This window comes from Halichoeres trimaculatus, unplaced genomic scaffold (genome assembly GCF_033239565.1).
Source record: "Halichoeres trimaculatus isolate MK-OKI-2021-1 unplaced genomic scaffold, fHalTri1.1 fHalTri1_scaffold_13, whole genome shotgun sequence".
Classification (NCBI taxonomy): domain Eukaryota; kingdom Metazoa; phylum Chordata; class Actinopteri; order Labriformes; family Labridae; genus Halichoeres; species Halichoeres trimaculatus.
In genome coordinates, this window is record NW_027437191.1 from 34,736,336 (window position 1) to 34,757,985 (window position 21,650).

General features: G+C 42.2%; 1 protein-coding gene across 2 annotated transcripts in view; it reads right to left on the reverse strand.

Annotated features, from left to right (window-relative positions):
• syne1a (spectrin repeat containing, nuclear envelope 1a) overlaps positions 1–21,650 on the reverse strand; it is a 220,262-nt gene that overhangs the window by 93,350 nt on the left and 105,262 nt on the right. For both annotated transcript variants that reach the window (XM_074685622.1, XM_074685621.1), the window contains exons 57-66: positions 18,608–18,790; positions 16,127–16,270; positions 14,889–15,044; positions 11,976–12,140; positions 7,309–7,481; positions 7,061–7,214; positions 6,840–6,983; positions 6,558–6,722; positions 6,156–6,473; positions 4,290–4,445 (exon numbers count right to left, since the gene is read on the reverse strand). In XM_074685622.1, the coding sequence (XP_074541723.1) occupies positions 4,290–4,445; positions 6,156–6,473; positions 6,558–6,722; positions 6,840–6,983; positions 7,061–7,214; positions 7,309–7,481; positions 11,976–12,140; positions 14,889–15,044; positions 16,127–16,270; positions 18,608–18,790 (1,758 nt within the window). The remainder of the gene's footprint in view (positions 1–4,289; positions 4,446–6,155; positions 6,474–6,557; positions 6,723–6,839; positions 6,984–7,060; positions 7,215–7,308; positions 7,482–11,975; positions 12,141–14,888; positions 15,045–16,126; positions 16,271–18,607; positions 18,791–21,650) is intronic.

Here is a 21,650-nt window from a genome sequence, read left to right on the forward strand (position 1 = left end):
AGGAGGACATGGCGTCAGGGAAAGTGGACCCACAAACTGCCTGAAAGACATTTTAAAAGGACTTGAAGAGGACAAGCGGGATAATTTTCGTTAGGGAGGAATTTTTGCTTTATTTATAGAGGGAAATATCTGTGTTTGGGGCTCTGTTTGAGAAAATATTTAAGTTTGAGTTTCATCACGCGCCGGGTGTGCAGGAGACTCATTCTTTGATGTTGATTAAAGGGTAAACTTTAGTTTGATTTAAACACGTCTTGTGAGAGTTCATTGGTTTCATTTGTTTAACCTCAATTATTTGGTCTGCCTAAATACGCCTTTTTGGGAGAATTTATCAGTTTCCTAAAAGTTTCCCCTTGAGTGTTTTAACGCTGACTCGTTAAGGGTTGGGTCGTTACAAGTTTTCCTAACAGACACAGAAAAGTGTTAAAGTAATCAAATGATTGTTTTCTTCTTTGCCTTCAGCTGCAGTAAATATAGCTTTAATGCTAACATTATGACATGACTGATTCATGAAGCTTAAAATAAGACACATTACCAGTAAATAAAAGAAATATGAGAACCATGAAGGAGACCACAAGGTGGGACCCCTACAAACACAAGTTGTGTCTCAATTCAAGGGCCGCAGCCTCCGTAGGCTGTAGCCTTCAGAGGACCCGGCCTTCGTAGCCTGCGTAGACCGCAAAGACCGAACTGAATTGAGGCGGTCTGGTCTACAAAGCATTTCCTGTTATTATGCCGCTATAGACTTTAAAAAAAAAATGACCGCTTGCTCAGCTTGAAGTGAGGTCTCAAAAACTGCTCCCCCTGGTGGCTGGCTGCAGTATAGGTCAAAAAATCCATCTCCCCAGTCATTCCAGATGGGCTGTGGTCAAACTTTAAAAAATTAATCCACCTGGTAGAAATGTTTCTCACGTCTGATTGTTGTGGTGATTTGAAGATATCATGTGGCTGCCTGTATCCAAGTCCTCTTTTTTCTGAAAAGTTTTGTTTTCATTAGTTATTCGAGGCTAAAAACAAGCTTTATGTCACGTTTACGATGATTGACAGCTGACATTCTCGTGTATTTCTATCGAGGATTGTAAAATATGTCTGGAGGTAGAGTCAGGAAGTGATTAGACTCTCAAAGAAAAATAAATATTATTATTTTTGTGACCCAGCTCCACTCAGATTCTCCCAGAATCCCTCACAGTCTCTACTGCTCAGAGACGCTGTCCACTCTATACAGTCTGTGCCTTCGAAGATTTATTTATCAAAGCTAAAGTTCAAAGAGAAAATGATTGACTTACTTTGACAACTTATCTGTCCGTTGGGATAACTGACCTCTCTTAGTTTTAAATTTGTTGTGCTGTGGCGTTTGCATTTGTGTTTTTGCTCTTGCAAATCGTCTGACACCCACTGGCCACCGTAGGTTTCATCAGAAAATGAAAACATGCTTTGCTCTCAATCCTGGCGTCACCTTCAGGTACATTTTAGAAAAATGTTGCAGAACTTGGAAATCTGATCAGCATTTAGAGAGATAACCTTGGTTCAACAACATGAACCTTTTCTTTTCACAGCTTCAAGCTGTTACTCAGATCTTTACTGTTACTCAGACCAGGGGAGAAATCAACAAACAGGATCAGAGTCTGAGACTTTCTCCTCAGTTTCTCCTCTGGCCCCAGAGACCCACGGCTCCCTGATCGACCATCAAAACAGAAAATATCCTCCTCCTCCTCCTCCTCCTCCTCCTCCTCCTGAATACCAAACGCTGCGCTGCCAGGTGGAGGGGCTTCATGTTTTTTGGCACATTATCCACTTGACTGAGCTTTGAGTCAATATCAGGGATGGAGAGCTTTCTGCAGCCTCCACTCATTATTCACTCAACTCTAAATCCTGCGGTGAGAAGCTCCAATTAGCTGATAGTGCTGAGTGCACACCTTTCCTCAGCAGACAGAGGTAGCAGCTTCACGCCGCACGCCGTACGGCCCCCACTTCACACGCAGTAATTACAGGAATCCACGCTACGAGCGTGCACGCCGCGGCGTGACTGTTAGCATACGCACAGTTCATCTCAGACAGGAAGGAGTGTTAGGAAGAAACAAAGGAGTCAGGGCTCACACACACACACACACACACACACACACACACACACACACACACACACACACACACACACACACACACGCGCTCAGATGTGTTACCAAAGGTGTAAAAATCAATGCAGCGCGGGCAGAGCTCCCCGCTCCTGGCGTGGGGTGTGAGATTGCCTTCTGTAGCGTTTAATTACAGCGTTAGCCCCGGACCGGGGGGGGGGCATTGATTTCCCTTTAGCCCCCCCCCCAGAGGAGCAGACAAATAGAGAGGCCGGGTCTGAGTGAAGGGGGCTCCACAGGACCAGGTCCCAGAGCCACTTCAGTGGGTGTTAGAGGAACAAAGTCCAGACTCTCAGCAGACAGGTCCACGGAGAGACCAGGAGCTGGTACAGACCCCACGGTGGGTCCTCCACAGACTCTCTGAGTCTCAGTAACAAAGCTGATCAAACCGTGGAAAACACAGAAACGCCGCAGTCTCTAAAAGACAGAAATTAAAGTTCTATCCTTGCACCATATAAACCTATTTTCTTTTTTAATTCATAACTATTGTGTTTTGTATTTTGTTTTTCTGTAACGAATCAAATACTTTTTTTCTTCTTTTCTTCCCCTTTTTTCTTTTTTCTCTTTCTTTTTTCTTTTTTCCTTTTTTTTCTTCTGTTTTTCTTTTTCTTTTTTTCCTTTCTTTTTTTTCTTTCTTTCTTTCTTTCTTTTTCTTTCTTCTTTTTTTCTTTTTTTTTTCTTTTTTTCCTTTCTTTTTTTTCTTTCTTTTTTTCTTTCTTTCTTTCTTTTTTCTTTTTTTTCTTTCTTCTTTTTTTCTTTTTCTTTTTTTCCTTCTTTTTTTTTCTTTTTTCTTTCTTTCCTTTCTTTTCTTTTTTCTTTCTTTTTCTTTTTCTTTTTTATTCTTTTTTCCTTTTTTCTTGCTTTTTTTCCTTTCTTTTTTAAATTCTTTTTTTCTTTCTTTTTTCCTTTCTTTTCTTGGGGGAAAAATGAGAAAAAATAGAATAAAAAAAAAAGAAAGAAAAAAAGATATCAAATACTTTGGAGAAAGGGGAGAGGATCTTAGTGAAGGAAAAAATGATGAAATTGTTCTTTTTTTTTTTCTTTAGTAGCACAGAGCCATGATACTTTAATATTACTTCTAGTTATTTTGAATAGCTGTAATACATATATCTTTGTATTCTGTATCATTAATGTCTCATTTTTTCCTTTTCTTCTTTCTCTCTCTTCCTCTTTGTTGCTGTTGTCGCTGCCTCTTTTTTTTTAATTAGTGACTTATTTATGTTCCAATTTATTTATTGTCACAGTTGGGGGACACTTTTTTCCGACACTACATCAATTACAGAAATGTAAAATATTGTCATCCTTGGATTGAATTTAAAAAAGATTAGTATTGAAGGTAAAACATGATGACAATAAAAAGTATTAAAAAAAGATTACCCAATCACCAAGGAGCAGACGCCTGAGAGCGCCCTCTCCTGACGGGATGGGTATCGAGAACTGGTTCCTGTTGAGAACCGGTTCCACCGGTTTAATCCATCAACATCATTTACAGTTTATCTTAATGATTCCCTTGACGATTCTTTTCTTCTGGGTGGCTTAAAAAACGGTCTCATGAGCCAGTCTACGCCGACGTGAACAGAGACCTCGAGGAAAAAAACACAGGAGACAATACCAACAGTAGGAAGAAAGGATCTAAAGCGTGGCTTCATTATTCTAAGAAAGACGACAACAGCTCGATGTCCAACGTTTGTGAAACAGTGATAACACACAAAGGTGGAAACACCAGCAACACACTTCAACATCCGTCAACAGGGAACGCCATCGAATAGCCGCTGCTGCCCCGTCTCACATGGCATGTAGGGTTTCTATGTGTTAACATAAGCCCAACGCTTCCCAGACTCCACAACGTATTACTATTTTTTCTCTTTTTAAAGTTATTTTTGGGGGGTTTTTCATATCTTTATTCTGAGACAAGAGGATGGTGGATAGAGACGGAAACAGGCTGAACCCTGGCCACCCACTCAAACAAAGCCACCCTTCTGCTGATATTGACTCAAATATTTAGTCATTGATTATTTTTACGATAACAACGGTAGAGTATCTCTGCTGCTTCTACTACTTTTTTGAATCAAAGAAAGGCATTGATGAGGGAATCAATAAAAAATGAATCGATCATGGCATCATCATTGATGAAATGGTATAATCCCCGTCTCTACCCACCTGTATGTTGAGCAGCAGGGAGTGGTAGCGGGCGGTGAGCTGGGTGGCAGTGACGCTGACGCGGCTGCTGATGTAGGTCTCCTCCAGGACCTGCTGGGCCAGAGAGGAGAGGCCGTCCACCTCCCCCTGCCGCGCAAGCACCGCTTCAAGACCGCCCTGTTCACAGAGGACACAGAGTCAGTGTAGCTCAGGATTGTTTAAAAATATCAGGACGTAGACACGGAGTGGATTAACTCATCAATAAAATGAGTTACAACATCTGTTAACCCCTTACTGTCTGAATTAATTCACAATTGTATTAAAAACGTTTTAGTATGTTTTCAGATATTAAATTGAGTGGAGATTGTAAAGTTGAATAAAGCACACAGGGATGTTCCCGTCAGGTTATTTTACCCCTGAGTCCCAGTGTGTATAGATCTATCTCTGTTCTTTACTAAACAGATTCAGACAATAAGGAAACAGAAACAGCAGAAGAATCAGAAACAAGCTAGCTAGCTTTAACAGTGTGTGGCCTCGATTGCGGCTCAAATCCTGTCAGAGACGGTAGACGACGGCGAAGGACTAATCCCAAAAAAAGTTTTCAAGACAAAACTTCTTGAAATTTTATATAAAAGCGTGCAAAGAAAGAAAAACCACAGAGCATAGACCAGAAGTTTCTGTCTTTGATTTTTAACACATAACAGTTAACACACACTGTAGCAGATAAACAGTTTAATGTTAGCGTTAGCATTTAGTTCAGACAACAACACAATGCTACCTTCAGATAAAACAGCTCCTTTAATGACTCAGGAATGCTACTTGACCTCTTATTTAGCACACAAAGCTAAGCCTGACACACCTGAAGGTCACAGCTGCATTCAGGGTCCATGGATAAAGTTGGAATTATGACAACAGCATGGTTCATAGTCCATTCATGGTTGGTCAGAGGAGTTTATTCACTAACGTGTTTTTAAAACTTTCTCACACACTTTGAGAACATTTCATTACAGTGAATCTTAAATCCACTGCTTCTTCGTTCTTCTTTGTTGGTTGCTAGGCGCTGCCCAAGTAGCTGCCTGTTGCAGCAGCTCTCTCTTCTTTGTCCGTTTCTTGTAATTTTTTTCGTCTCTTTTTTGTCATCTTTGTATTTGGAGTGGATCATCGCTTTGTGTGGTTCATTGTCGGTCATGGACACCAAACTTTTTGTGGCTTCGGCGATATTTTTTACTATTTTTCTCCTGTGTTTGTCTGGAGATCCTACATGTAACCATGACTGCATTGTTTACATGCGAAATCAGCTGTTAGCAGCCTGTAGCATGTCAATGCTAACTAGTGTAGGGCTTGATGATTTCCCTCGAGCTGAGGAGGAGGAGGTGAGGACGACGTGCTGGTTCTCGGATGTGAGCTGGGAGGTGACGACGTGGACCTGTCCTTCCATCCATCGTTGTTGGGAACGTGGGATCTAGCTCTGGGGGATGGATGAGCTAGCTGTGCTAACCCAGCGGCATCGTGCTGTTCACGGACGTGGCTGACGGAGCTGACATCGGACGCCGCGACACATCGGAGGAGCTTCACCTGCTGTGAGCAGACAGGATCCAGGAGACAGAGACTGAACAGACTGCTGGGGAGGCTCAGTCCTGGACCCTGTGGAGGTGGAGACTGGCTGGGCTGGAGAGTGGTGGACGAGTGGTGGACGGGATGTCGTCATCTAATTTCTTATGGACCTTTTTGCACTTTCTATACTCTTTCTTACTTTTGTTTTCTTAAATGCTGCGGTGACTCCTGAATTTCCCCTCGGGGATAAATAAAGTATTTTCTATTCTATTCTATTCTATTCTATTCTATTCTATTCTTATTTCACCGAGTAACAAGTTGTTTTTCTCTGACCTGCAGTTTCTTCAGCTGCGTCCCCTTGGTGGCCCGGTCCGACCTGCGGTGGCGCCTGACGGTGACCACCTTCTCCGTCTCCTCCAGCCACTGAGCCAGGCTCAGGAACCTCTGGCCCATCTGCTTCAGCCGGGTCAGCGTGGAGCTCAGCTGGGTCTGGGTCTCCTCCAGGCGGCCCTGGTAGGCCCCCCACTCCCGCTGCGCCGTGTCCAGCGCCCGGTCCTCGATCTGAGGGATCCCCCAGGGGATCACCCTCTCCCTGCTGCTCAGCACCGCGGAGAGCAGCGATTGGCCGGTGGAGCAGTGCTCCTGCAGGCGCTGCAGAGACACGGAGCAGAGGTTCAGCTGAGGCGATGAAGACGAGGAGAGGAAGGTGTGGTTACAGCGAGTTTCTTCTTCTACCTGCAGCTGCTCCAGCGTTTTCTCCAACGTCTCTATGCTCCCCTCGGGGTGGGCCAGCGAGGCCAGCGAGGCCTGCTCCTGCTCCAGCCAGTCCTCAAAGACGTGTAACCCCCTCTGGTACTCCTGGTGGACCAGCACCAGACCTTTGGCTTTACCCACGGCGCCCTGCAAAACAACACGTGGAGAAACAAGCAGCAGCTGTGACAGGTGGTGCTGAGATTGATGACACAAAGAGACCAACAGGAAATAAATAAAAACAGTCGTGAGGTCGAATGCGAGCACCTTGGCCTTTTCTTTGAGGGCGCTGTATCTGCTCTGCAGCTGCTGCACTTCCTGCTGGGTGGCGGCGTGCTCCGACATGTTGGAGCTCTTGGTGGCGATGGTCTCTAACGGACTGCTGTGACTCAGGACTTCCTCGTACAGGAGCTGGAGAGAAATGAAAACACACTGAGCGTCTGATTCGCTGGTGTTCACGTGAACAAAGAGACGCAGCGACGCGGCACCTTGGTCTTTCCCAGGTTGGCCGTCTTGTCCCTCATCTCAGAGTACTGTCTGTCGGCGCCGCTCAGCGTCTCCTCCACGCGGTCCATCCACAGCACAAACTGACCCACGTCCTCCTTGTAGCTGGTCCACTGGGACAGAGCGCCCTCTAGCTGACTGTGGCACAGGAGCAACAGCGTTAACACACACTGACACACACTCACCTGAGCCCGTTTACCCGTTAACCAGCAGGTTAATTAATGATCACGACCTTTTACACTGGATGGAGGCAGAGAGCAGAGAGTCCCAGGAGTCCTTGAGGTCCTGGATCTGTTTGCGGATCACTGGGACCCCCTCAGCGGAGGTGTTCCTCTGGACGGCCTCTCCTCGCGTCAGGAGCATCTTCAGCTGGATCTCTCGCTCCTGACGAGCTGCGAGCAGCGCCTGCAGACATCCGCAGACAGACGGGTGGAGGTTAAATCTCCAGTGATTTATAACAATAATAAAAATTAAAAAAACAGAAGTTTAAAGTCAGGACATAAAAAAGACACAAAAAGTCAAACAAAGGCTCAGTTCAGTCGAGACAGTCTGAGAAAAACTGACGTTTCATATGAACCCAGAATAAATAAAAGCTAAAAACACCAATCAGCAAGAAAAAAAGGAAATAAAAAATGGTTGAGAGCAGAAAAGAGAGCATAAAATATAAAAAGACAAAACGAAGAGTGTTAATAGAAAAAGAAATAATAGAATAATGATAAAACAAGTGATGATAAAATAATGAGCAAGAGATAAAACACTAAAGACGCTAACAAGAGAGTAAAACAGATGTAAGATTGAAATATAAGAGATGAAAGATAAAAGACGAGATAAAGGACAAAGAGACTGTATCACATAAAAGCAAACCTGTAGATTGAGTTTTGAAAAAGTGACTCAAAGGAAAAAAGTCTGACTGCACGCCGTTTCTCTTTATGGAGAAAGCTCCACCACCTGTAGTTTTAAAGGTCCCATATTCTGTAAAAATCACTTTATTAAGTCTTTCAGTGAAATGTGTGGGTCTTTGTCTGTCCTCCAAGCCCACAAAATGTGATATTTAATGACCAAACCTGTTCTTAGTAGAGCTTGTTAATGTAAAATCCTGACCTAAAACCAGCTGTTTGGATTTTGGGGATTTGCAGACGTCAGCGATTCCCTTTTTTGACCAATCAGGAGCAAGTCTGACCTGATTGGTCCAGCAGTGGGGAGGAGAAAGCCAAAGTTGAAGAGCCATCACTGCTCTGTTTTTGGCTGTAAACAGCCACATAGCTCCATGCTCAAGCTTCCCATCTCAGAAGAAGACAGACTAAGTGTCTAGAGCTCATTTATCAGGAAATGTTCCAGCTACACTCAGTAAAACTGAGCATGTGTGTGCTAGTCACTTCACGGCCGACTGCTTTTCCAACTTTGGACAGTCCAACAGAGGGCTAGCCAATAGACTGGTCCTGAATCCAGGCGCATTACCAACCATCCTCCAACAAACCTGGGACCCTGGAAATGTGAGTATTTTAAATGCTGTGTGCTGTGGAGCAGATGGAAGAGCTTTTCCTCAGTGTCCCCCCTGTCTCTGTGTTAGCTTCAGGATGCTAACTTTAGCTGCAGTTAGCCTGTTGTTTTAGCCTGTAATGTTACGGTAAACGAGCTTCTCTGTTTTCTAAACATTGTGCACTCGGAGCTCGTGGCGCCGCTCTCAGTGACGTGGAAGAGCGGGGCGGTATCAGCGGTGGCTCATTTACATATGAAGGCCACGCCCACTAAATCAGAGCGTTCTGAACAGAGGGGCTATGAGAGCCTGGAAACAATGCTGCTGTGCTTGATTTATTGGCTTTTTGGACCAAAACATGTCACTACTAGGGGTGTAATGATCCATCGATATACATCGATACATCAATTGGTTAAGCAATGATCCAATCACATCGATGGAAAGTCTAAACATCGTCATCATCGTGATCTTTAATGTACGCCTTTATTTTGAAATCCCAACCGGACACACATGTCCGTTTCCGTCCAACTGCGAGTCGTTGTGAAGTTTCCTCTCCAGCCTCACAAACTCAGCGTATGAGACACACATGTGGACCTTTCACTCTCTGAGACACCATGCCTGATATTTCTCCTGCTGTTTGGCGCCCACCGAGTCACACCGCTGTAGGTGAACGTGTAAACTACCCCACTTGCAGATTTGATAAATGTTAGTTGTAAAGGTTGTCTGAGGCGACAGTTAATCATAATAAATAAGTGCTGAATATGTTTTTTTTCTGCACGCGCTCATGAATTCTTTGTGCCCCAGGTGTGCCCCAGTACAGTATCAGGTCCAGTGACGCCCCTGGGTGATATCCTCCAGATTTGCTCCATGGTAGTGCAAGAACAGGAGGTCGCACTGTTCATAGCTGATAATAACAAATTCAGAGTGTTGAAGGAAATATCTGTAGTACTTGAAAACATTTTAGAATGCATTATGGTTGAAATCCATCCAAAGAAGAATTGTAATATGAATATTTGTTGTGTTTACAGAGGTTTCCTTCTGCGCATGCGTACAACCACATTCCTACTGCACATATTTCCTTCACTTTTAAAGTGACATTATAATGTGATTTAAATACTTTTATTTATTTGTCTTTATATTTATACTTTTATTAGCCTTTTCTTTTAAGGCTTCATTCTTTGATTACTATCACTTCATTTAGCTACTTTCTGTCTTTATTCATTTACTTATTTATTTATTAAGCACTTTCCTATTTATTTTTTGGATTTTTCTTTATATTTCTGTTTTTATTAGCCTGTTCTTTTGTGGATTCTTATACAATTTATTTATTAATTCATTTTTTATTTATTCTTTCATAGATTCTTATATAATCTATTTATTAATTCATGTTTTATTTATTTTTTCATAGATTCTTATAATTTATTTATTTATTTATATATTATTTCATATATTTTCATATATTATTTATTTATTTATTTATTATTTCATAGATTCTTATATACTTTTTTTATTAATTCATTTATTCATATAGAGATTTATTTTTGTAATTTGGCACTCTCACTACTCCATTGATATCCTCCAGATTTGCTCCATCGTAGTGCAAGAAGCTCCTCTCTTGAAGAAACTCTCCTTCCAACAGACATATCCATGAGCTGTTGTCAAAAAAAGTCCAGTATTGAGCAAAAATAAGCAAAAAACACAATAAAAGATAAAACGGCGCTACCTCCGCTGCAGAGCCACAGCTGGCAACGAGGCGCTCGCAGCTTAGTGTATCAGTCCGCGCGGCGTGCCAGATACAAACAAACGCAGGTAGTCTGTCAGGATGAAGAGACACGATGAGAACTAGAGCCTTATTAAGTGGTGTTTTTGTGTGAAAGTAACGCGCTGAAAATTCTCTAAATAAAGCGTGAATGCAGACTGATATCAGATTTTTTCGGTGGGAGTCCGTTTATTTGTGTTTTTGGTCAAGTAAAATATGGCCCCGTCTGAGTGCAGAGGAAACCTGCAGAGGAGCAGGGAGGGGGTGTTTGGTGTGAGCGCTCTGGGCTTCTGCTGCACAAAACCACTGCTGTAGGGGTAATTTCTGCCCTAAACCTTGTGATAGGACCCAACTTGTTCCATCCCGGAGTATCACTTTAATATTAGTCGATAAAATCTTAAAACCATCCTAAAACTGACAGGAGGCCTGTGAAAGGAGGCTGAAACTGGAGCGATGTGAAGCCGTCCACTAAAACCAGTTAAAAGCCGAGCTGCTGCATTTTGAATCAGTTGGAGGCAAAAAGAGATTTTAATTCAAACTAGTGCTGTCAGGCGATTAAAAAAATTAATCTAATTAATCACAGGATTTGTAATTGATTAATCTAATTAATCGCATTTTAATCTCATATCTGCTTAAGGTCCCAAAATAAAGAATTTGAATTTCAGGACATTAAAATTACATTAAAAGACGTTAAAAAAACATTTAAAATAAGGTGGGAATATATACAACACATTTTTAGGTACCCTGAGGCATAAGGAACACATGAAAAAAGTGTTATGGTTCTATCTTTACAAAATCTACACAGTCCTGCACCTAAGATAAGCTGATTTGATTTTTAGGACGTTTTTTGCTTCTGTCACATTTTTACTCGATGTGGACTCAATTTTCACTGCAATATGAACTTCTATCCTTCTATGAGGTCAGGAGAACCAGGGCTAAAGGCTAAAAACTGTGAGGAACTATTTACAAAACACTTAATTCAAGTCTTGGATCAAAGAAAAGTGAAGTATTCTCAGTTTAACATGCTCTGAACACACAAACTGTTGCTGATTGGTGCAGAGCAGCCCCAAGCTGAAACATGACACCAGGAAGATGGAAGCAAATTTTCAAAGAATTATTTAGATTTAAATACACAACATTTTTCAACCATTCAGGGCTTGTTTGATGCAGTAAAGAGTGAAGAATTATCTGTTTTTTACAGAATTGAGCAAACGGTTGATTTTCTGCAGATTTTCAAAAAGGACGTGTGAATAAACAAGATGTGGACGGCAGTCCTCTCGTTTCCCTCCCTCCGGTTTAAAGCATGTTGCTGACGTCACGTGTGATACATTCAGGGACTGTCGGAAATGTGAAAACCTGACGAGAACACCACTTTTTACCAGTAGAATTAACGGTTTGAAAATGCTAGACATTTGAAAATAAGTGCGTCTTTGAACGCCTCGCGGGTTTGGGATCCTGATTAATCTGCGTTAATTTTTATAACGCGTTAATTTGCGGTGTAATTAATCAATCTAATTAACGCGTTAAAATGACAGCCCTAGTTTAAACCAGTTGGGGAGAGTTACATCAGAATCACCCTTAGCTGTGATTTTTACTAAAACCTAAACACCATGTTGCTGTTTTAGTCACTGTGTAAACCTCCGACCGTCCTCTCCTTTCTTACCTCGAGCTGCAGCATCCGGTCCTCCAACACCCCCTTATCCGTGGTGGTGGAGATGCAGGTGCCGAGGACCCTCTGAGCCTCACACACCCAGTCCTGGAGCTCTTTGAGGCCCTGGGAGAAGAGGCGGTGCTCCCCCACAATGCGCTCGATCCTGGAGGCCTTGTCCTGTGGGATCAGAGCACAGACTCAGTAAAAACACTTCACCTCACTGGGACAGGGTCTGAAGACCAGGACCAGGACCAGGACTCAGGATGAGCATAAACACTCTGTGTTTTAATAACAATCTGTTTAAGCTGGGATCCAGAGTCTTGTGTCCTCTCTCACACCTCCAGGGACTTTCCCACCCACACATGAGAGCCTGAACACAGCTCTTTGTTTGGAGCCATCACTGAGAGATCTGAAACATCTGTCTGACTGAGGAGCAGAGACAGAAGGAGCAGGTTCAAAGTGTCCGTTTGAAATGATTACATTCCTGTTTCCACGTCTAGCAGGGAAGAGGAACTAAAAATAGCGCTATGCTAACAGTCGGCGATGAAAATAAACCCATTCATCACTGTTAGGGCCACCATCTTCATCCTCAGGTAGGGAAATGCTGCTCTCCAGTTTCTCCCATGCTGCTTTAAATGAATCAAATGAGTGAGTCTGATTTAACGAGAGCCTAAAAAAGGTCAGAGTCTGAAGCACCGACTCGTTCAGCTCCTGGAGAAGTGGAGAAAGGTGGTTTGGCCTTTTTATGTTGATTTAACCACAGAGACCTCCTGGAGTGAAGACGTAGATTACTGAGCTCAGGAAATTACTACAGCTGCTGAGGCTGACTGTAGGGACGGGAATCAAAAACTGGTTCCTGTTAAGAGTCGATGAACAATGTTTTAATCCATCGACACCGTTAGCCTTTATGCTGAACCAAGGGTCTTCAACCTGTGGCTCTTTGACTCCTCTGCAGTGGCTCCTTGTAGCTTTAAAAAATATTACTGAAATAAAGAACTGTTATTTTTCTTACAGAGGGGATTGATGATTAAAGACACTGACACTAAATTAAATCCTGCGTTAACATTTTTTTGAGCTAAATATAGAAAGATAACTAAATGCTAAACTGTTTGCTTGATATGCATTACTGATTATTTTTTCATTATTGTTTTAGCTTTCAACCCATGCTTTAGCTTTTGACCCACGTTTTAGCTTTTTACCTTTGCTAAAGCTATTTCGCTATGTTTTAGCTTTAAGCCTGTGTTTTAGCTTTTCACCCATATTTCAGGCTTTAGGCATTTTTTTTTAGCTTTTACCCTTTTTTTAGCCTTTAGCCTGTGTTTTAGCTTTATACCAATGTTTTAGCCTGTTCTGTAGCTTCTTACCCGTGTTTTAGCTTGAGCCTGTGCTTTGGCTTCTGACTAATGTTTTAGCTTTTTACCCATGTTTTAGCATTTAGGATGTGTTTTAGCTTTTCACTCATATTTTAGGCTTTAGGCATATTTTTTTTTAGTTCTTACCGTTTTTTCGCCTTTATCCTTGGTTTTAGCTTTGTACCCGTGTTTTGAGCTTACCCATGTTTTAGCCTGTTCTGTAGCCTTTTCCCCGTGTTTTAGCTTTAGCCTGTGTTTTAGCTTTTGACCAATGTTTCAGCTTTTACCCATGTCATTGCTTTCATTCTGTGTTTCAGCTTTTGACCCACATTTTAGCTTTAACCCATGTTTTAGCTTTTAGCCTGTGTTTTAGCTTTTTACCTATGTTTAGGCTAGCAGGGAAGAGGAACTAAAAATAGCGCTATGCTAACAGTCGGCGATGAAAATAAACCCATTCATCACTGTTAGGGCCACCATCTTTATCCTCAGGTAGGGAAATGCTGCTCTCCAGTTTCTCCCATGCTGTTTTAAATGAATCAAATGAGTGAGTCGGATTTAACGAGAGCCTTAAAAAGGTCCATCCTATCCTACATTTTCTAAGAGGGATTTATTTTCATTGTACTGAAAACCTCTCAGTTTTATTAAATGCACTTTCATTCATTTCATTCACTATAATACGTCTCTCATTCAATCAAATTCTCATTTTTGGTGACACTGTCACAGCGTGACGCCATAGCAGCCCGACACAATGTACCGCACTAATAAATCCAACGAAGAAGAAAAATGTGACACAGTGAAGAGCAACAATGAAGACATCCAGCAATTTCGTCTTCATGACAAGTCTTTCAACCAATCAGCAGTCTGCAGTGCTGTAGCTCCACCTCCTGAGATCAGATCAGATTAGTCAGGTGCCCATACAAACTAAACCGAATTGAACTGCTTGGTGGAAACAGGGCTAAAGAGATGAACATTACAAAAAAGAAACGTAAACAAAAGAGTGCTAGCTTGTTGCTAACGTATATGGGAAATTGCATTGATATGCTAGCAGATAGCACACATTGGTAGAACTTTGTTTTTACAACAGAATTTCAACTTTCATCAAATAAACTTTTTACAATTCCTCTTTGGAAACGATACTAAAAACTCTAAATGTCGAAATACTCGCAGAAAAATGGAAGAAGAGCGATGTACAGGCTCATGGCTGACTTCATAACTACGGCAAGGTTCCAAACAACTCAAATGATTGTTATAACACCTTAAAGACACTAGAGGGCCTACTTCAGTCAATAACATAGAACAAAACAGCACATCAACTTCATGTGATATACATTTTTTCCTCATCCTGGATATCCAGATTTAGTGACTGATTTCACACTTATTCACTTATTAACTCAATTAAAAGTTGTTGACCCAGAAAACCTGTGAAGCTACTAAGAATCAAGTCGATAAGCAGAATCATTCAGGGCAGCTCCTACAGCTCTTGATTTGAGCACATTTCAGCACACAGCAGCTTCAGCTTCAGCACAGACGGTCCGGACACACACAGACAGGCACACAGAGGAGGAAGCGTTACCTTTGTTAGGTTGCTGAGGGCCAGGTACTGCGCAGACAGCTGGGACACGCGGTGGACAAAGCCCTTGCCGGCAGCCTGTCCCTCCCACAGACGATGGGCCTGCTCCCTGAGCCGGCCCAGCTCCGCCTCCCGACCCGCCATCTCCTCCAGCACGGACTGGGTGGAGCAGGAGAAAGTGGGAAATGAAGATGAAGACGCAGAGCGGGGTTCAAAGCAACAGGAGATGATGGAGTGTCATGGAGGTGGCGTGTGTGAGAGCCATAAAATTCAGAGAGCAGTGAGGAATAGATTGGCAAAAAATATGAAAGCAATAAGGTGAAGCAGAGAGGAGGAGGAACAAGGTTGTTTTACAAGTTAGGGCAGCAGGAGCACGTCAGGAAAGACGCGACGGAGAAAAACAGCATCAGCAGCGTTTCTCTTGATGCTCCGCTTTAATAGAAAAACCCGCCTGGACATCACAGCGCAGACAGAAGATAAAATCCTGCACAGCCGGGGGTTTGTGTGAGGAAAGGTGAGGAGGATTTTGCCAACACAGGTTCAGACTCCAAAGCCTGCGCCTCCTGTTTTGTGCTTGAGGAGCTCGGGGAAGAAATGTAATTGCAAGGCCAGACAAAAGGCAGCGAGGAGAAGCGCTGCGGCGGGCGACGGAGTAAATACAAAAATAGCATCAACGATAAGAGCAGAGCTTTGAGATGGGCCTGATGTGTTTTTTTCTCTTTTGTGGGTTTTATCTCTCGACGCTTTGTGCCTCTCCTGCTTTTTGTCTCAGGCAGACGTGGCAGAGGCTGTTATCACTTCCTGAGAGGGGCCTTTTAGCCACGCAGCGCTTCAGCTGTGACAGGAGGAGAATTAATTAGATTTCTGGACCATTCCTCTGACTATTGTGTCAAGACGCAGCTCTATTTTGATCCAGCGGTGCTCGACAAATGTAATTAGGTCTTTCTCTGGTCCCAGCTGATTGGAGATTGCACTTTAGGGATGCATATCTGATGGAGAGCTACAACTATTTAGTGTCCTCGGAAAATCTACTTAATATTCAATTTATGGTGTAATGACGGGCTGAGCTTGAGTCAGATGCGGGAGCTGAAGAGGGACATGAAAGGAGACAGGAAACTGATGATGAGGATGGAGCTACAGACTGAGACGTTTGATGAGGTGATGAAGCAGGGATCTCCTCCTCAGACAGAGACAGAAACAGAGACAGGGAGCGTGTGGTGGACCTGTGTGCGTCCCCGTACCTGCAGTTTGCTGAGCTCCTGTTTCTTGGCGGGGAGGTCGTGTAGTCGAGCGCTGCTCTCCTGAACTCTGACCTCTGTGCTGTTCAGCCAGTCCTGCAGAGGCTCAGCACTGGCCTCGAACTCCGTCATCTGGGACTGCAGGCTCTGAAACAACACGCTGATCAAACAAGGCTCCGACTTTTCCTGAGACACCAGGACGATCAGCTTTGTTCAAGTCAGCTATTTATAAACTGTTAGCTAGAGCTACTCTTTGAAACCTGACCACAAGCTAACTTTGTCAGTTTGTAGCGTAGTTTAGCAGCTGCTATATTTCTCTCTCCTCACAGCCCGGTGCTCTGAGACGTGTCTGTAACGTGTAACGTTAGTGAATCCTGGTTCTGTCCTACCAGAGCTCATCTACCAACTCCAACCTCACCAAGCAGAGCTAACGTAACCTGGCTCTTCATTTTATTGATAGACTCTCAAGTTTGAACAGACCACTGCAGAATAACTGCTGACTGTGGGTTGGAGGCAACATTAGCACTAACAGTTTAGCCCTTTGAGCCTTTAGCTCATGTTTGAGCTTTTTACCTATGTTTAAGCCTTTTTTTTGTGTTTTAGCTTTTTACCCATGTTTTAGCTTTTTACCCATGTTTTAGCTTTTTACCCATGTTTTAGCTTTTTACCTATGATTTAGCCTGTTCTGTAGCCTTGACCCATGTTTTAGCTTTTAGTCTGTGTTTTAGCATTTGACCAGTCTTTTAGCTTTCTACCCATGCTTTAGTTTTTTTCTTATGTTTGAGCCTTTAGACTGTTCTGTAGCCTCTTACCCATGTTTTAGCTTTTAACTCATGTTTTAGCTTTCAGCCTGTTTTTACCTTTTGACCCATGTTTTAGCTTTTTTACTTTGTTTAAGCCTTTAGCCTGTGTTTTAGCTTTTTACCTGTTTTTAGCCTTTTACCTTTATTTAAGCTTGTTTTGTAACTTCTTACCCATGTTTTAGCGTTCAGCCTGTGTTTTAGCATTTGACCAGTGTTTTAGCTCTTAACCCACGTTTTAGCTTTCAGCCTGTGTTTTAGCATTTGACCCATGTTTTAGTTGTTTTTTCTCGTGTTTGAGCCTTTAGCCTGTTCTGTAGCTTTTTAGCCATGTTTGTTTTTGCTTTTAGCATGTGTTTAAGCTTTTGACCCATGTTTGAGCTTTCAGTCTGTGTTTTAGCTTTTTACCTTTTTTAGCCTTTTACCTTTATTTTAGCTTGTTTTGCAACTTCTTACCCATGTTTTAGCTTTCAGCCTGTGTTTTAGCATTTGACCCATGTTTTAGCCATTTACCTATGTTTTAGCCTGAAGCCCGTTCTGTAGCTTTTTACCAATGTTTTAGCTTTTTACCTATGTATCAATCTGTTCATTAGCTTTTAACTTATGTGAAGCCTTTAGCCTGTTCTGTAGCTTTTGACCAATGATTTTGCGTTTTACCCATGTTTTAGCTTTTTACCCGTGTTTTAGCATTTGACCAATCTTTAAGCTTTCGGCCCATGCTTTAGTTATTTTCTTATGTTTGAGCCTTTACACTGTTCTGTAGCCTCTTACCCATGTTTTAGCTTTAAACCTATGTTTTAGCTTTCAGCATGTGGTTTAGCATTTGACCCATGTTTTAGCTTTCAGCCTGTGTTTTTAGCTCTCTACCCATGTTTTAGCTTTGTACCTTTGTTTAAGCTTTTAGACTGTGTTTTACCTTTTGACCTATGTTTTAGCTATTTTACTTTGTCTTAGCCTTTAGCCTGTGTTTTAGCTTTTACCTTTTTTTGGCCTTTTACCTTTATTTTAGCTTGTTTTGTAACTTCTTACCCATATTTTATCTTTTAGCCTGTGTTTTAGCCTTTAGCTGGTGTTGCAGCTTTTGACTTATGTTCAAACCTTTAGCTCGTGTTTTAGCCCTTAGCTCATGTGTTAGCCTTTAGCTTGTGCTCTATCTCTCTCCTGTTTCTCTTTCTTCTGCTCTTCTGTCCTTTTTCTGTCTGACAGTTTGGCTCCAGTGTCCACCATCACTACAACATTTTAAAAACTGTTCCAGCATAAAGTGACGGATTTATTTAGGAATGCTCACAACTTCCTGTCTGTGGTAATTCTTCAATCTGAATTGGTGGTATGTGGTCATAACGTATTCCTGGCGGCATTTAGGAAGATTATTTCTAACATGATTGGTTGAATACGAGGCAGAGCAATGTGTCTGTAGTTCTCTGTACTTATAAATCAAGTGCTGTTTGCTTTGTGTTGAATTATGTTTGCTTTTTTCTGTGTTTAGGGCGGTTATCTCTCTCTGTGTCTGTTTGCAACAAGTTTGAAATAATGTTATTATTTAACCAATCAGATTAGAGCTAATGACCAAACTCTGCAGCCGTTTCAAACCCAGGAAACTCGGTCAGCCGTTGTTTGTTCTGTGTTTCTGGTGGAGTCCTCTTACAGAAAAACAGCGTCCAAACAAAAGAAAATGTAAACCAACCTTGAGTGCATCCTCCCTGGTCTGCAGGTTATTCATCAGGCTCTTCCAGTCGTCTCTGGCGTTCGCCACTTTGGCCTTGAATCCCTCGACTCTGTCTTTGGACACCACCGCCATCAGCAGCTCACCGCTGGCGCCCACGGTGCTCAGCCTGGCCTGGCCGTGCTCCCTGTCACTCAGGAACTCCTGCGGGGAAACACAGAGCAAGACAAAGGATCTGTGACTATTTACCACTAAACACACACACACACACACACACACACACACACACACACACACACACACACACACACACACACACACACACACACACACACACACAAAGGGAGGAGGAGGGAGAAGAAGTGAAAGGAGGAAAATCAAAACGACTGAATCACATCTCTGACTTTTTTTAATCTTCCTCTTCAGAAACTCGATCTGATTGGTTGTTTGGACCTTCTCAGCTCCTCTACAGGTTTTCCCGCCGCACACACACGGAGCGAGCAGCAGTAATTAGAGCGGCGCCGCTCGCTCCGTGTGCGTGGGCAGAAGGAGGCGTCTGACCTGGGGAGGCAGCCGGAGATAAGGAAAGTCAGTGAGCCTGAAATGTGTGGGTTTTTACACGGCTCCTCCGTGCCCACTCACAGTAAATGTACACACACACAAACACACACACACACACACACACACACACACACACACACTCCTCCCTCCTTAGAGCTGAGCCGATGACAGTAGCGCAGCAGGGACCACTCCACCATCTGTGCAGTCAGCACATCACTTACACACAGCTCCAGCCTCCTTAAAAACACACACGCACACACACACACACACACACACACACACACACACACACACACACACACACACACACACACACACACAGGCTGGTACAGTAGAGCCACACACTCACACAGAGTCTGTCTCTGTTTGTTTTCTCTGTCTGCTCTGTTCATTCAGTCTCTTCTGTTCCTCTTTCAGCGCCGTCCGCCCGCTGCCGCTGTAACGCCATACCACCAATTACGCGTGACACAATGGACGCCCCCTCTGCCCCTCCCACCCAGGCCCTCCTGGAGGTCAGCCATGTGGAAACATTGTTCTACATTCCTCACCAAGTCAATAATAAATAAAATATGACCGCCTCCCCTCCCCTCCCCTCCCCTCTCCTCGCTATTCGCTGTCACGTTTCTGCTCACGCTCAGAGCTGCACCAGGAACTTTAATGTTTGGTGCTGAAAATAGATTTATATATTATATTTATATTTCTTAAATTTCTCCAGGAGTTTGAGGCTAAAGTCATCCCTGAAAAGGCCTCATAAACAAAGTAAAGTGAATATTCATCAGCACCAATCAGCTCAGTCACAGCAGCAGGAGGAGGATTTTAAAACTAACTTTGATCCATTTCACTTCCTGATAAACAGCAGCACAAAGAAACAGACTGACTCATGGTTTTGCAGCTCCAGGTGAACTTTTGTTTAACGCTTTAGAGCAGGAGTTTGCAACCTTTACTCTCATATGAGCCATTTAGCTTCAGATCACCCAAGTTAGAGTCATTGTAGAGCCACAAAATCTACTTTATCTGCACAGAAAAGACAAAAAAGTGTAAAAATTCACTGAGTGTGCCAGAACTTAGTATAGTTAAAATTTGGCAAATGATTATCTAAATGTATAAAACTGTACATGTAATGTCTCAGTTTTTAATTTAAAAAAAAGCAAATATTTATAAAAAAAAAAAAAAGAATTAGAAAAATTGCAAAATTTGAAATTAGAAAAATTGCAAAAAAAAAAAAATCAAATTTAAAATTTTGCACAAATTTGAAATTTAAAAATTGTAAAAAATTGCAAATTTTAAATTTTATAAAAATTTGATATTTAATTTTTTTTTAAAAAATATCAAATTTTAAATTTAACAAATTAAAATTTGCAAATTAGACCGCACATTTAAAAATGCAAATTTAAAAAATTGAAAAAAAAGGAAAAAACAAGGCTTCAAAAATGTAAAATAAATAAAAAAATAAAAAAATGTGCAGATTTCCAAAATTTTAAATTATAAAAACTTTTACAAAATTAAAAAAAAAAAAGCTAAAATAAAAAAAAAATGTGCATAAATTTCAAATAATACTGAAATTTCCAAATTTGACAAAAATCCTTTCCTAACCAACAAAAGAGTGACAGAAAGTTGGAATGAAAAAAGACAGGAAGCAAAAAAAAGAGTGATTAAAAAAAAATGGACTTCATTAAAATTATAAACTGTCTTTGATCAAACAGTTACATCAAATAAATTAAGTATGTTTGAAATCAAGTACATCCAAATGCAAAAATTTATCAAATGAAAAAATATGAAACTTTTTTTTAAAGTGTTTTTAACTTCAGCAAAATGTTTTCGTTGCCATTTTCTGTTTTGATGCCTCTACAATTTTTTTATGATACACATTTTTCACTGCCAAGGTTTCTTTTTTTCCAGGGCCAGGATATGTCTTTTAACGCCAAATCTTTCTTTAAATACCCGGTATTAAAGTCATAGTTTTTCCTCTTCACATGATGATTTAAATAATCCAAGCACCTTAAACTTAACCAAACCTCAAACACAAACCGAGCCGTTTCAGTGAGGACTAATTGTCTGAAGATTTCAGCTCAGCTCAGAGCAATAATTCAGCTCCTTGCTGGTTGAGCAGCCGTGGAAATGGTCAAGTGCCTGAGAGGTAATTAACCGTCTGCTGCGGGGGGTGGGCTCGTCTACCTTAACCGCCGAGCACCCGACACATCTCAGCCAGGGCCCTGGGGTGCTTTTAGAGACGGTTACACCTGCCAGCTCCTCAGAAGGAGACACAGAGGCTCCTCAGAAGGAGAATCACAGACTTATTTTGAAGGGGATGTCACAGAGACCCCGCTGTGGAGCTCCCTCTCATCCCGCTCCTGGCTGCGTGCCCGCTTTCAGCTTATCCAGGGCGGCGGCGGCGGTGGGTCCAATCGCTCCACCAGAGGACACTGTGCAGTGGGCATGTCCACACAGACGTCCCCTGAAGCAGAGGATCGATTCTCTAACGACTGCATCACTTTGTTTTTAG